Raw genomic sequence first — 13,736 nt, 5'->3', positions numbered from 1 at the left:
AGTCTATCTGATGACCCGTTTCCACTGAGTTGTACAGTATGTTACAGTACGTGTCACCTTTATCAGGATTGCGTTTCCTTTACCTAATGGTACCAATGGTGCCCTTTTGGTGGGTGTGCTGTACGACAGAAAGTTGCATTCGATGTCATTCTCGCTCAAGGAAATGCCAAAGTTAAGCTGTATGGGTCGTTCACATATCATATGAGAAGCACTTTTCACAAAACAGATGCTTTATACACATAAATACTTGTGTATTACAACTGCAGATCAATGATAGGGCAAAATAGCCTACTGTAACGTCTGCAATTATGTAAAATAAATAAATAAATGCAACACATATGAACACATACAGCCCCTTACAGTCTCCGGTATGTTACCAGTTACAAAAAAAAACTACACACAGCAGACATTTAGTCCTTATTTGGGTTTAAAAACAACACTCAACAGTCAATGCAAACCTCTAATCTGCATCTTTAATCTTCAGCAGCACATGTAGCCTCTGTCAGAGAGTAATTCCGTCATTCCGAGTTCATAATAGTCCAAAAGGCGACGATAATAGATAAACATGGCAGTTTGTTTATGGTTTAGGTTGCTGACATAATCATTTGCTCCTTTGTTTTTCTGCTTTTTTGTTTTTCCGCGTTTGTCTGCTTCTGAAAGATTGGATGTCAGAAGCACTTTAATAATCACGTGCACATTATTATCATTGGCTCAAGAAGTTCGTTATTTTTAAATATAGACCCACGGCAAATATCGAACTAAAATCGAACTCTCTGGAGTAAATGCCAGGCATTACATTTGGAGAAAACCAGGCACCACTCATCACCAGTCTAATACCATCCCTACAGTGAAGCATGTTGGTGGCAGCATCATTCTGTGGGGATGTTTTTCAGCAGCAGGAACTGGAAGACTAGTCAGGATAGAGGCAAAGATGAATGCAGCAATGTGCAGAGAGATCCTGAATGAAAACCTGCTTCAGAGTGCTCTCAACCTCAGACTGGGGCGACGGTTCATCTTCCAGCAGGACAATGACCCAAAGCACACCGCCAAAATATCAATGGAGTGGCTTCACAACAACACTGTGAATGTCCTTGAGTGGCCCAGCCAGAGCTCAGATCTAAGTCCTATCGAACATATATAATATAATATAATATAATATAATATAATATAATATAATATAATATAATATAATATAATATAATATAATATAATATAATATAATATAATATAATATAATATAATATAATAATTCCTTACATTTATATAACACTTTTCTAGACACTCAAAGCGCTTTACACGTTGGGGGAAATCTCATCCACCAAGAGTGTGTAGCATCCACCTGCATAACGCGACGGCAGCCATATTGCGCCAGACCGCACACCACACACCAGCTGATTGGTGAAGAGGAAACAGAGTGATGAAGCCAATTATGATATGGGGGTGGTTAGGATGCCATGATGGATGGAGGCCAGTGGGCAAATTTGGCCAGGAGGCTGGGCTTAACCGCCTACTCTTTTTCGAAGGACATCCTGTGATTTTTCAGAGACCTCGGTTTAACGTCTCATCCAAAAGACAGCGCTCACTGAGCAGTATAGAGTCCCCTTTACTAAACTGGGGCGTTAGGACCCACATAGATCGCAGGTTGAGCGTCCCCTGCTGGTCTCACTAACGCCAATTCAGGCAGCAACCTAGATCTCTGGAGAGAGCTGAAAATGGCTGCACACTGTCGCTTCCCATCCAACCTGATAGAGCTTGAGAGGTACTGCACAGAGGAATGGGCGGAAATTCCCAAAGACAGGTGTGCCAGGCTTGTGGCATCATATTCAAAAAGACTTGAGGCTGTAATTGCTGCCAAAGGTGCATCAACAATGTATTGAGCAAAGGCTGTGAATACTGATGTTCATGTGATCTTTCAGCTTTTTTATTTTGAATAAATTTGCAACAATTTTAACAAATCTTTTTTCACATTGTGAATTATGGGGGATTGTGTGTTGAATTTTGAGGAAATACATTTATTTAGTCTATTTTGGAATAAGGCTGTAACAAAAAAAAATGTGAAAAAAGTCAAGCGTTATGAATACTTCCCAGAAGCAGTGTAATAAAATGAGTAATGGCAATGTTTAATGACGTTCTTTATCGGGCCAACTAAAATCTGCCACATTCAACGCATTTGAGCATTTATCATAACTCATGATGTACTGATACAGTAAAACATTAAGACATCTAAGAGGAAATCATTTATGCTATAGTTCCAAAAGTGCTTTGTCTCAGGGCAAACCGTTGTTTTTGTGCTCCTCTTCTGTCAGTTCCAGCCCCACAGGGTGTTAATGAAATACTCTATTATGTTCTACCACATTTCTTCACCGCCCCCACCTTCTCAACATGTTTGGCAATATGTAGGACGGTATATAAAAAAAAATACAGAGCGACTGTTCTCAGAATAACACTCCAGACAATAGCATGCGTAGTGTGGGTGTGTGTTGGTATTGTTCTAGAGCGTTAATTAGCCTCAGCACATTACGCCGAGTTCTTTCAATGAGCGCGGGCTTTGCTCATTTTGCCATTCATTTTCAGATTTACAGAACCCCCCCGCTCGATGCCTTTCACTTTGACCTCAGACGCAAAGATCTCGATTAATTTACGCTTAATCTTAATGCTATTTTCCACTCCGGCAGAGTATTTCATCCCACATCATTGCATTGAGAATGTGAAATCCAGCTCCTTTTTTTTCATCCCGAATCCGCACTGAATGCCTAGACATAGTGATGCATTTCAGTGTCAGGTCGGCATTCAGAGCGGTGTGAAGTGTTTACGGTTCAATTCGCTGGATGGGAGCAATGAAGACAGGATTACAGAGGAAATAACTGTTTCAATCAGCTATTGTGCCGATGACTCCTGGCTCACTGTCTATGATATCATACATGCTGGCACAGAGGTGTACGTCCTACGATGCTTCATCTGGCTGTACCCAGGCGGCCTGGAAAAGCATGGTATTATCCTTAATCTCTTTTATTTTTTATCTTCTTTTTACCCCCTCACTCTATCTCCTGCTTTTATTAGGGGACAAAGAGACAAGAAGCCTCTCACCCAGCGACAATGAAGCCCGATTCAGGCCGCTTAAATGAGATCTTTTCTCTCTCTTGTTCTTCCTCCAGGATCTCATGGCCATAAACCTGGAGCCGTACCGCTTCTGCGGCGTCAATATGACCGGCTTTCGCATCCTAAACGTGGACAATCCTCAGGTCGCCTCCATTGTGGAGAAGTGGTCCCTCGAGAGGCAGATCCCGCCAAAACCAGACTCCGGACTCCTAGAAGGGATCATGACGGTATGCTTCCATTTTCTCCCTGAGATTTAAACAAGAGGCTTTGAATAGGTTTAACTTTCACCGTTTACAGTCACATCCGAAGCTGTAATTATTCAGTTAATCCTTTAGTCTTAATAAAATAACCCTTTAAAAAGCTATTTTTTATTATATATTACAAGACCAGTATTATATGCCTATAGTAGTAAAAATAATAATCATCAGCATGGTCTAGAGCAGTGTTTCTCAACCATGTTCCTGGGGGACCAACAACACAGCATGTTTTGGATGTCCCTTTTGTTTGTTACACCCATTACTGGTCCTTCAGTCTTTGCTAATGAGCTGATGATCTTAATCAGGTGTGTTTGGTTAAGGAGACAAGAAAAATGTGCAGAGCTGGTAGTCCTCCTGGAACGTGGTTGAGAAACACTGGTCTAGAGAAGTATTTCTCAACCATGGTCCTGGGGGACCACCAACACAGCATGTTTTGGATGTCCCCTTTGTCTGTCACACCCATTACTGGTTCTTCAGTCTTTGCTAATAAGCTGATGATCTTAATCAGGTGTGTTTGGTTAAGGAGACAAGAAAAATGTGCAGAGCTGGTGATCCTCCTGGAACGTGGTTGAGAAACACTGGTCTAGAGCAGTGTTTCTCAACCATGTTCCTGGGGGAATATCAGCACTGCTTGTTTTGGTTGTCTCCTTTGTCTGTCACACCTATTACTGGTCTTTCAGTCTTTTCTAATGAGCTGATGATCTGAATCAGGTGTGTTTGGTTAAGGAGGACCACCAATTCTACACTTTTTCCATGTCTCCTTAACCCCTGTGGACTGTTTAAATGTATTACCCGTTTGCTATCTTTGGGATGAAAACATCGACTGAATTAAACTGCTGTAAAAATGCATCAGATAAATATTTTTTTCAGTTTTTTTTTTTGCATAAATCTGTTAATCAACCTCAATCCTGATTACAGGATTTTAACTCTTTAATTGCCAAGTTCACAAATGATGTCACTGATTTGGTGAAAAAAAAAACCTGAAAATTATGTATTTTCAATATAAAAGTAGTTGTGGACTGGATTTATTTTTTATCTTTTTCCAAGTCTTGGACATGTGAAAGATTAGTAATAACATTGGCTTTGATGCATTGTTAGATTTCTACCTAATTTACTGTTGGTAGTTGTTTTAGCCCAATTGACTTCCATTATAACCACATTTGATGGTGCATAAATACAGTCTTTGTTTTTGTTTACTCCAAGTAGTTCTGAGAGCTGAGATGTATATTTTGATTTTCTTAGACACATCAAGGTAAGTGCACAAAGGTCACTCGCACACACTCACAGACACACAGTTTAACTTGCTGTTATACTCCATATAAAGTCCAGAAACTCAGCTTTTTTTGCACAGGCCTTTCAAAAGAGTTAATGGTGGCAACTGATTATCAGCAGTAAAATGACAAATTTTACCTCTTCCCAATTAGGCATGGGACGATAACCGTTTTCAAGGTATACCTCAGTATGGATGAGTCAAGGTTTTAAAACCGCCAAAATTTTCTGCTATACCATTCCTATGGTATGTGTAAGATGTTTTTTTTTTGTTTGTTTGTTTTTTAGGACAACAGTAAAGAATTATTTAGCCTGACATGTTTACTGTTAAAATATTCTGGAAATGTGTCTTAAAACAAAAATATATTGTGTTCAAATGTTTTTTACCCAGACATTTCAAAAGAAGATATTTTTGAGCAGTAATCACAATCACAACACCGTTAAACTGTGAAACCCTGATAGTTTTATCCAAGGTTATCATACCGTCAGAATCTTATACCTGCCCATGCCTATTCCCAACAGGGAAAATCACCAACAATCAAAACTGCATGATTATAGAGTGTCATGATTTTGTAATCAATAAAATGTGGCTATAATGGAAGTCAATGTGCCAAAAACAGCCACCAACAGAAAATTAGGGAGAAAAAATTTAAATCAATAAAAAACAATGCATTAAAGGCAATGTTGTTTCACATGTCCATGATAAAAGGTAAATAAAATCCAATCCACAATTACTTTTTATATTGAAAATGTAATTTTGTGTTTTATTCACTAAGTCAGTGACATCATTTATGAATTTGGCAATTAAAGAGTTAAAATCTTGTATTTTTCTAAGCAATTTAGTATTTTTTATCAGGACTGAGGTTGATTAATGCTGCGTTCACACCAGACGCAGAAGAAGCATCATGCACGAGTAATTTACATGTTAAGTCAATGCAAAGACAGATATAGACATCCTGCAGCGCGGTACGTGCGAATTGAGAATTTTGCACGACTGACACGCTTAATGCACGTATCACGTGCTTCGCGCAAATCGCTCAAGTTACAAAATCTGAACTTCAGCGGACATTCGCACTGCATTAACCAATCAGAAGTTTGCGCTTGTAGGGGCGTGATTATGACATTGCGCCTGTTGTTGGTGTCCCGAGGGAAAATCCTCTTGCCGAAACCAGACAACAGCTAATCAAATTGGGCTCGGCTCAGTCGGAAGCACTGCTGAAAGCTTCCATCATCCAGGTACAGTTTCGGGGGGAGTTTATGAAGTCACAGAGCTGGGTGCACCTCTGAATGGATCTAGTGGACTCAGACACGGCTCCAAATGATAATCGTTTATTGTTTATCAACCTTCATAAAGGACGTAAACACAGCTATTATCTCAGTAAAATCCATGTTAGCCATTTAGCAATGAAGCTACAGTCACCGGGCAGACAGAAACCCCGGCCATGACGCGAATCCATGTCTATTGCTCAGTGAATTTGATGCGCGAATAAAGCGAGTAAACTCAAAATGTTTACATGCGAATAGTGCGATTTATCCGCGTGTACCATGTCTGTTGTGAACACAGATTTACATAACAGATTTATGTAAAAACTAAAAAAAAAATCTGATGCATTTTTACAACAGTTTAATTCAGTGCATGTTTTCATCCCTAACATAACAAAAGGGTAGTAAATTTGGTCACAGTGTATCGTTGAGGTTTTTTTTTTTAAACAAAATCAAAGTATTTTCTCAAAATATGTGTCAAAATAAGATTTGTCACCAAAAATCATTCTGCTAACTGAAACACAGAGAAAGTTATGACCAATTTAAGACTCAAAATCACCCCAGAGTGGATGAAAACATCCTCAGAAGTACACAAGGGTAAACAAACACACCTTATTCAGACCATCAGCTCATTAGCAGAGACTAAAAGAGTAATGGGTGTGGCAGACAAAGGAGGCATCCAAAACATGCAGGTCTGGTGGTCCTCCAAGTACGTGGTTGAGAAACACTGGTCTAGAGAAGTATGGTGATGCTTGAATGCAAATTGTCTTTGCTAGGTAATAGAAGTTATAGCAGTTCAGATCTAATAATCCCAAATGGCTTGCCTTATAGTCTGCCATTGTTGAATGATATATTATAAAAACTGGTTTCCACTGTATGGCTTCTGTAATTATATATTAATTCATTTCACAGTAGTTCAAATACTCCTTCGTTGTGCAGTAGAGTTTCTGTAAATATGCTTTTATTGCTTCTGCTCAATGGACTGCTTTATTCCTTTTATGCGAGATTGAAAACCAGAGAACATGCACCTTTGGTGGTATTATTGCACCTGGAACCGCTAACAAGACTGATGTCAGGCATATAGTTCATGCAACATTCATCTGTGTGTTGAATGTTTGACAGTGTTGACTGAAAATACTTCTCCAACACTCCGCTGGCTTAATACCCACAGCTCTCATATCACAGCAACATTTGCGTAGTTGCAAGACGCCACTGGCAAGGTCGATATAAAGGACGTTTGAATGAATGTGTTATCCTCTTTCCTGCGGACATGCTCGATCTAGAGCAGCTAACATTGCCTGAACAATGTACAAACACTGAGCCCTCAACCCTTCAGGAGGCTGATACTGTAGGATGTGTCAGAGAGTGGGCAAGTGGATGGTGTAACATTTACTTACTTTAAATTCACTGTCCGAAATCTTTGCACCCTTAAAAGAGTCTAGTATTCGAGGGTGCAGTGCTATGCTGTCATATGTAGTGGATATTTTGCCATCAATCAATTCCACAATAACGAGTGTCCAAGCAATGCACACTAAACAATTAGAGAGTAGTTTAACCTTGTTGAAAAATCCAGCTTAAACCAGCCTAGGCTGGTTGGCAGGTTTTAGCTAGTTGACCAGCCTGGTTTTAGAGGGGTTTTGGCCATTTCCAGGCTGGTTTACAGCCATTTCCAGCCTGGTCTTAGCTGGTCAGGCTGGAAAATGACCAGCTAAATCCAGTTAAAACCAGCTTGACCAGCCTGGTTTAAGCTGGACAAAGCTGGTTTTGGCTGGGCTCCCAGCCTGGCTAGGCTGATCAAGCTGGTTTTAGCTGGTCATTTTCCAGCCTGACCAGCTAAGACCAGGCTGGAAATGGCTGGAAACCAGCCTGGAAATGGCCAACACCCCTCTAAAACCAGGCTGGTCGACCACCTAAAACCAGCCAACCAGCCTAGGCTGGTTTAAGCTAGTTTTTTCAGTGGGGAAACCAGCCAAGTTTTGGAATTTCATGAAATATTTTCTTTGCCGATAGAGTACTATGCCAACACCAGACCCTACAGCAGGGAGAAAAGCAGATCTGGGAGGACCACTGTCCTGCTGAGTTTAGCTCCAGTCATTAATCAGGATTTTTAAGTCTTCTGTAAGACTTTAGTTAAATTTCCTGGGTGTGTTTGTAAAGGGAAAGAGCAAAACTCTGCAGGACACTGGTCCTCCAAGACCCCTCCATCCCTCTTTCTAAAGCACGAGTGGGCAACTCTGATCACAGTGGGATACAATCCTTCAGGTTTAAATCTTAATCAAAAACACCTGTCTGTTGATTGTAACTCAATTTAAAGATGTAGGTTGTATCCACAACAACCCATATACCCTTAAAAAGCGCACTATTTAGGGGAAGTCATTTTTAGTGGTGTCTGAAAACAGTGGACGTTCTGAAGTGCACTTAATCCCACAATCCACCACAACAGCAAGTGGACAATTAATGTACACTAAACAGTTAGAGAGTAATTTCAACCAACCAAGTGTGGCATATATTTTGAACATTTTGAAAGATTTTCATTGGCGATATAGTAGTATGTCAACACCAGAACCTACAGCAGAGAGAAGGGCAGATCTGGGAGGACCACTGTCCTGCTGAGTTTAGCTCCAGTCATTAATCAGGATTTTTCAAGTCCTCTGTAAGACTTTAGTTAGATTTCCTGGGTGTGTTTGTGAAGGGATAGAGCAAAAATCTGCTGGACACTGGTCCTCCAAGACCTCCGTCTCTCTTTCTAAAGCAAGAGTGGGCAACTCTGATCACAGTGGGATACAATCCTTCAGGTTTTATCCTTAATCAAAACACCTGTCTGTAATTTTTAAAGTAATCTAAAGACATAGATCACCTCTATACTCTTAAAAAGTGCATTTGTAGTGGTGTCTAAAACCGTAGTGCACTCAATTTCACAATGCAATGTAATAACCAGTGTACAAATTATGTACACTAAATGGCTAGATTAGGGGGGATCAAACTCTGTTTTGAAGGGCCTGTGTTGTGTAGAGTTTAACTTCAACTTCACACCTGCCAGGAATATTCTAGTATACCTAGTAAAGCCACGATCACACTGGACTTTTCTCCCCATAGACTTCTATTCAAACGTATGCGAATGCAGCAGACCGGAAACGCAAACTCGTGAAAAAAAATTTCAAGTTCACTGCATCGGAAAGTTCAAGCTTGGTGAACTCTGACCTGTGAAATCGCATCACGTGATTGCGTAAGACCAACGAAGATCAAAACATGACCTACAGACCAAACTCTTGGTTGGAGCTAAACTCTGCTGGACACCAGCACTCTAGGACCAGGTTTGGGCAAACCTGATCTACATCATGCCCAAATCCAATCAGTGTACATTTCTAAATCTAGACAGAAGAATCAGTCTAGTGGATGATATTGCATTATTCCTGGTGGCCATCCCAGAGCTGGAAATATAATTAAGCTGAAAAGGTATTGAGTATTTTGGTTCATTATTGGGTCATGAGAGATCTTATGATACATATTGAGACATATTGATTTCCAGAAGATATATGTCAGGGGTGTCCAATCCTGTCTTCCAAGGGCCAGTGTCCTGTAGAGTTTAGCTTTTAAGTTGCTCCAACACACCTGCCTAGAAGTAATCCCGAAGACCTTGATTAACTGGTTTAAGTGTGTTTTAATCGGGCACAGAGCAGAACTCTGCAGGACAGTGACCTTCAATAAACAGGACTGGACACACTTGGTGTAAGTAGAGGGAATGTTTTTAAGAGCATGGAGAAAAACAGCCTGGAGGGGAATCGAGACCAGATACATCATTGCTTAAATCTTTTGGGATGAAAAAACCTTGGTTGGATTTCAGAGGTACGATGTTTGTTGCTGCTCCTAGCACTTCTAGTGGAGTTGAAGATTTTACTTGTCCATCTTTCTTGGTGAGAAATAAAAGTTTTTACCAGCCAAGTAGGGAATATATTTTAAACTTTTTGAAAGATTTTCTTTGCAGATAGATAGAAAGACGTGCCAATACTTGAACCTGCAGCCTAGATGAAAGCAGATCTGGGAGGACCACTGTGTAGAGTTTAACTCCAGTCATTAATCAGAATTTTTCAAGACCTGGTAAGACTTTAGTTGGATTTTTCCAGGTGTGTTTTTTAAGGGATAGAGCTAAAATCTGAGAGTGCAAGTCTGAGAGTGGGGAACTTTTATCATGGTGGGCCACGATCCTTCAGAGTTTGCAAAAGAGATCCAAAATCCCCCTATAGACATAAAGACTTTTATTTCAGTATGTTGATGTACTCCCAACTGAAATGGATTATTGAGTAGGGGATTGGGGTTTTACTTTGTGCCTCATTCCCTTATATCAACAGAGAAGGACAGCGATTTTCAACACAGAAGCAATTGGTCAGGCTTTATTTGTTAAGATTACAAAACCTTTTTTTTTCAGTGGATTAACTTGCACTGATCAATTGTTCACCTATAGGATAACAATGTGAGCAAGCAAATTATAAACATTGTAAGTTTCGATTTCACAGACTTTAAATAGTGTAGTATTTTGAGGGAGCACCCCCAATGTTTGCAGTGTTGTCTGGAATCACAGTGTCCAATCAATCAATCTCACAGTGCACCGCAATAATGAGTATGCAACTGATCAACACTCAACGGCTAGAGAATACCCATAGTGCAATGTAAGAGTTTGTCTTTCCACATCTGACTATTTGATTCTCAAAACGGCACCCCTTCCGGTGCATTCAGTTCTCCAATGAACTCACTCGTTTTCATTCACTCATTTAAGTGGACGATATTACGTAGGGAATAGTGAATAATGCTGCGGTCACACCAGAGTTTGAGCCTGCAAAATTCTGTTGTATGATGCTGTGAAAAGGGGTGGGAATAAACAAGATGTTTAGACATTTAAAAAAGCGAGTGATTGGTCCATATTTACAATTTTTGTCCAGAAAGGTCATGTTTTGAACTTGTTTTGTCTCACACGTAGTCAAATGTTGCAATTTCGCAGGTCAGAGTTTACCAAGCTTGAACTTTGCAACGCAGCGAACTGTGAAACTTGTCACACGAGCTTGCATTTCTGGTCTGATGTCTTCGCGTGTGTATGAATAGTAGTCTATGGGGTGAAAAGTGCAGGGTGTAGGGTGACCGTGGCTTTACGATACAGGAGAACATTTCAGATATAGCCAAAAGTTTAATTTTTTTAGGTGCGCTTGATTGGTACAACTGCAGGTGTCTATGTACACTCAGAAATACAGGTACAAAATCTATCACTGTGATGATACCTTTCCAAAAGGTAAATTTTTGTTCCTAAAAAGTCCTTAAGGGTACATATTAATAGCTAAGAAGTACAAATGTGGACCTCGTAGTACCTTAAAGGTACAAAAATGAATCCTAAAGGTACAAAAGTGTACCCTAAAAGTATCAATGTCCACCTGTATGGTACTAAAGTGAACGTTTTTAAAAAAGTACCACCACAGTGACATATGTTGTACCCTTGTTTTTGAGTGTGTAGGGGACCTGTGTCTACCTGACAAAAGTCTTGTTGTTGATCCCAGTTGTAAGAGTAACAAATAATAACTTGATTTCTAAAAGTGGCAGAATGTCGTTTTTTTTAATGAATCATCTACTGAGCTGCATCTCAATCATCACAAAAACTGCAGAAGACCTATTAAAACCCTCATCGACCCAAGATTCTAACAGAAATCAATCAAGTTTGGTGAAGGAAAAATCATGTAATTCAGTATAGGGGCATGCAAGAGATCTGCAGAGTGGATGGCAACATCAACAGCCTGAGGTATCAAGACATTTGTGCTGCCCATTACATTACAAACCACAGGAGAGGGCAAATTCTTCAGCAGGATAGCGCTCCTTCTCATACTTCAGCCTCCACATCAAAGATCCTGAAGGCAATGAAGGTCAAGGTGCTCCATGATTGGCCAGCCCAGTCACCAGAGATGAACATTGTTGAGCATGTCTGTGGTAAGATGAAGAATGCATTGAAGATGAATTCAAAGAATCTTGATGAACTCCGGGAGTCCTGCAAGAACGCTTTCTTTGTCATTCCAGATGACTTTATTAATCAGTGATTTGAGTCATTGCAGAGATGTATGGATGCAGTCCTCCAAGCTCATGATGGAGTCAGACACAATGTTCATTCTGTTTCCACTGCAGCATGACTTTATATTCTATACTGGACATTATTTCGGTCAAGTGACAAGACCTTTGTCTAAGCAAAGTCAGACCATACTGTTTTCTTTATTTATTTTGATTCTGGATCTTGCATATAGAGGGTGTTTAGCCTTTTGTTTGCTATTGAGAAATGATTTGGCAGCTTGAGGCAGATAAAAAAAAAACAAAAAAAAAACAGTGGTCATAAAGAAGCTGTGTCTGTTTGCTGTGGATTTAGGGTGTCTCGGTGAGAACCCGTGGTTGGATTTTGGCTCCAAATTTTGACTTAGTCATGTAGAGATAGTGGAAAGAGATTAACTCCTGTCACAGTGGTTACAGATGCTGAATTGGTTGGAGGGCTAGAATCTCATGCTGTTGTCTTGCGCTGCTCCTGCTTGATCGACTCTGCAGATAAAGCCCCTTTAGATTATCTTTGTCCATCAAAGTCAGGGCTACAGCATAACATATGAGAGCTGTGGCCTTCGTTCCACCAAAATCTGATTTGCTGCCAGTGTGGAGTGAACGGAAACTAATCATGATCACTATATTGCTGTTGTATTTCACAAAAAAGTGTATAATTTATGGTAATTGGACAGTAAAGCCATATTTGGATTGGAATGCAGATATACATTTGCTTCTAAACACTGGAAGTGTGAAACCAGATGTTGCAAAATGTGAATAAGCACAAGACAAATGCATGGTAACTAAATTAATTGTAAAGCAAAAATAGAAAAATTAAACACTAAATGTTCTTTTAATATTGGATTTGTGTGTATTATTTACCATTGTTCCCAATTAAGATAACATTAACATAGGTTTTGTATATTTCCTTTACTTCAATTGTGCAATATAATTGCAATATAATTTTATAATTATAATACAATGTGCAATATAATTGCAATATAATTTTATAATTATAATACAATGTGCAATATAATTGTACAATATAAACTGTTAACTGTTTGTGTAAGTTACACACTATTTAACTGTAATATGAACTGCATTTTACTGTAGGACAGTTATGCGGTATGTTACTCTATTTTAAAGTTGAAAGTTACTGTACTGTACTCTAATGCTTAACGTTGAACAAATTAACCATTAATTAATGCTTAATTAATTCATTATTTTGGACCCCTAATATAAAGTGTTACCATATGCAATACTGAAAAATACATATACAGCAAGATAATAAGTGCTGTAAATGTAAATACAATATGTGTGTTGTTGATTTACAGTAATTTAGTGGGGAAATGCTGAATATGTTAACAGTGTAAAATTGTTTTATTGGACCAGGATTGGAATGTATTTATGTATGTGTGTGTGTGCGTAATTGCATAGTATCCAGTATTTGACCAGATAACTATTATGTCATAACCCTGCTGAAAAATCCAGCTTAAACCAGCCTAGGCTGGTTGGCTGGTTTTAGCTGGTCAACCAGCCTGGTTTTAGAGGGGTTTTGGCCATTTCCAGATTGGTTTCGGCCATTTCCATCCTAGTCTTAGATGGTCAGGCTGGGAGATGACCAGCTAAAACCAGCTTGACCAGCCCAGCCAGGCTGGGAGCCCAGCCCAAACCAGTTATTTCCAGCTTAAACCAGGCTGGCCAAGCTGGTTTTAGCTGGTTATTTTCCAACCTGACCAGCTAAGACTGTGGCCAAAACCCCTCTAAAACCAGACTGGTTGACCGGCTAAA

General features: G+C 39.6%; 1 protein-coding gene across 1 annotated transcript in view; it reads left to right on the top strand.

Moving 5' to 3' along the window:
• The window catches only part of grik3 (glutamate ionotropic receptor kainate type subunit 3), a 248,163-nt gene that overhangs the window by 137,841 nt on the left and 96,586 nt on the right, over positions 1 to 13,736 (top strand). The window contains exon 6 of the mRNA XM_056474801.1: positions 3,156 to 3,326. Coding sequence (XP_056330776.1) covers positions 3,156 to 3,326 — 171 coding nt within the window. The remainder of the gene's footprint in view (positions 1 to 3,155; positions 3,327 to 13,736) is intronic.

Source organism: Danio aesculapii, chromosome 16 (genome assembly GCF_903798145.1).
Source record: "Danio aesculapii chromosome 16, fDanAes4.1, whole genome shotgun sequence".
Classification (NCBI taxonomy): domain Eukaryota; kingdom Metazoa; phylum Chordata; class Actinopteri; order Cypriniformes; family Danionidae; genus Danio; species Danio aesculapii.
This window is presented reverse-complemented; position numbering and strand designations above follow the sequence as displayed.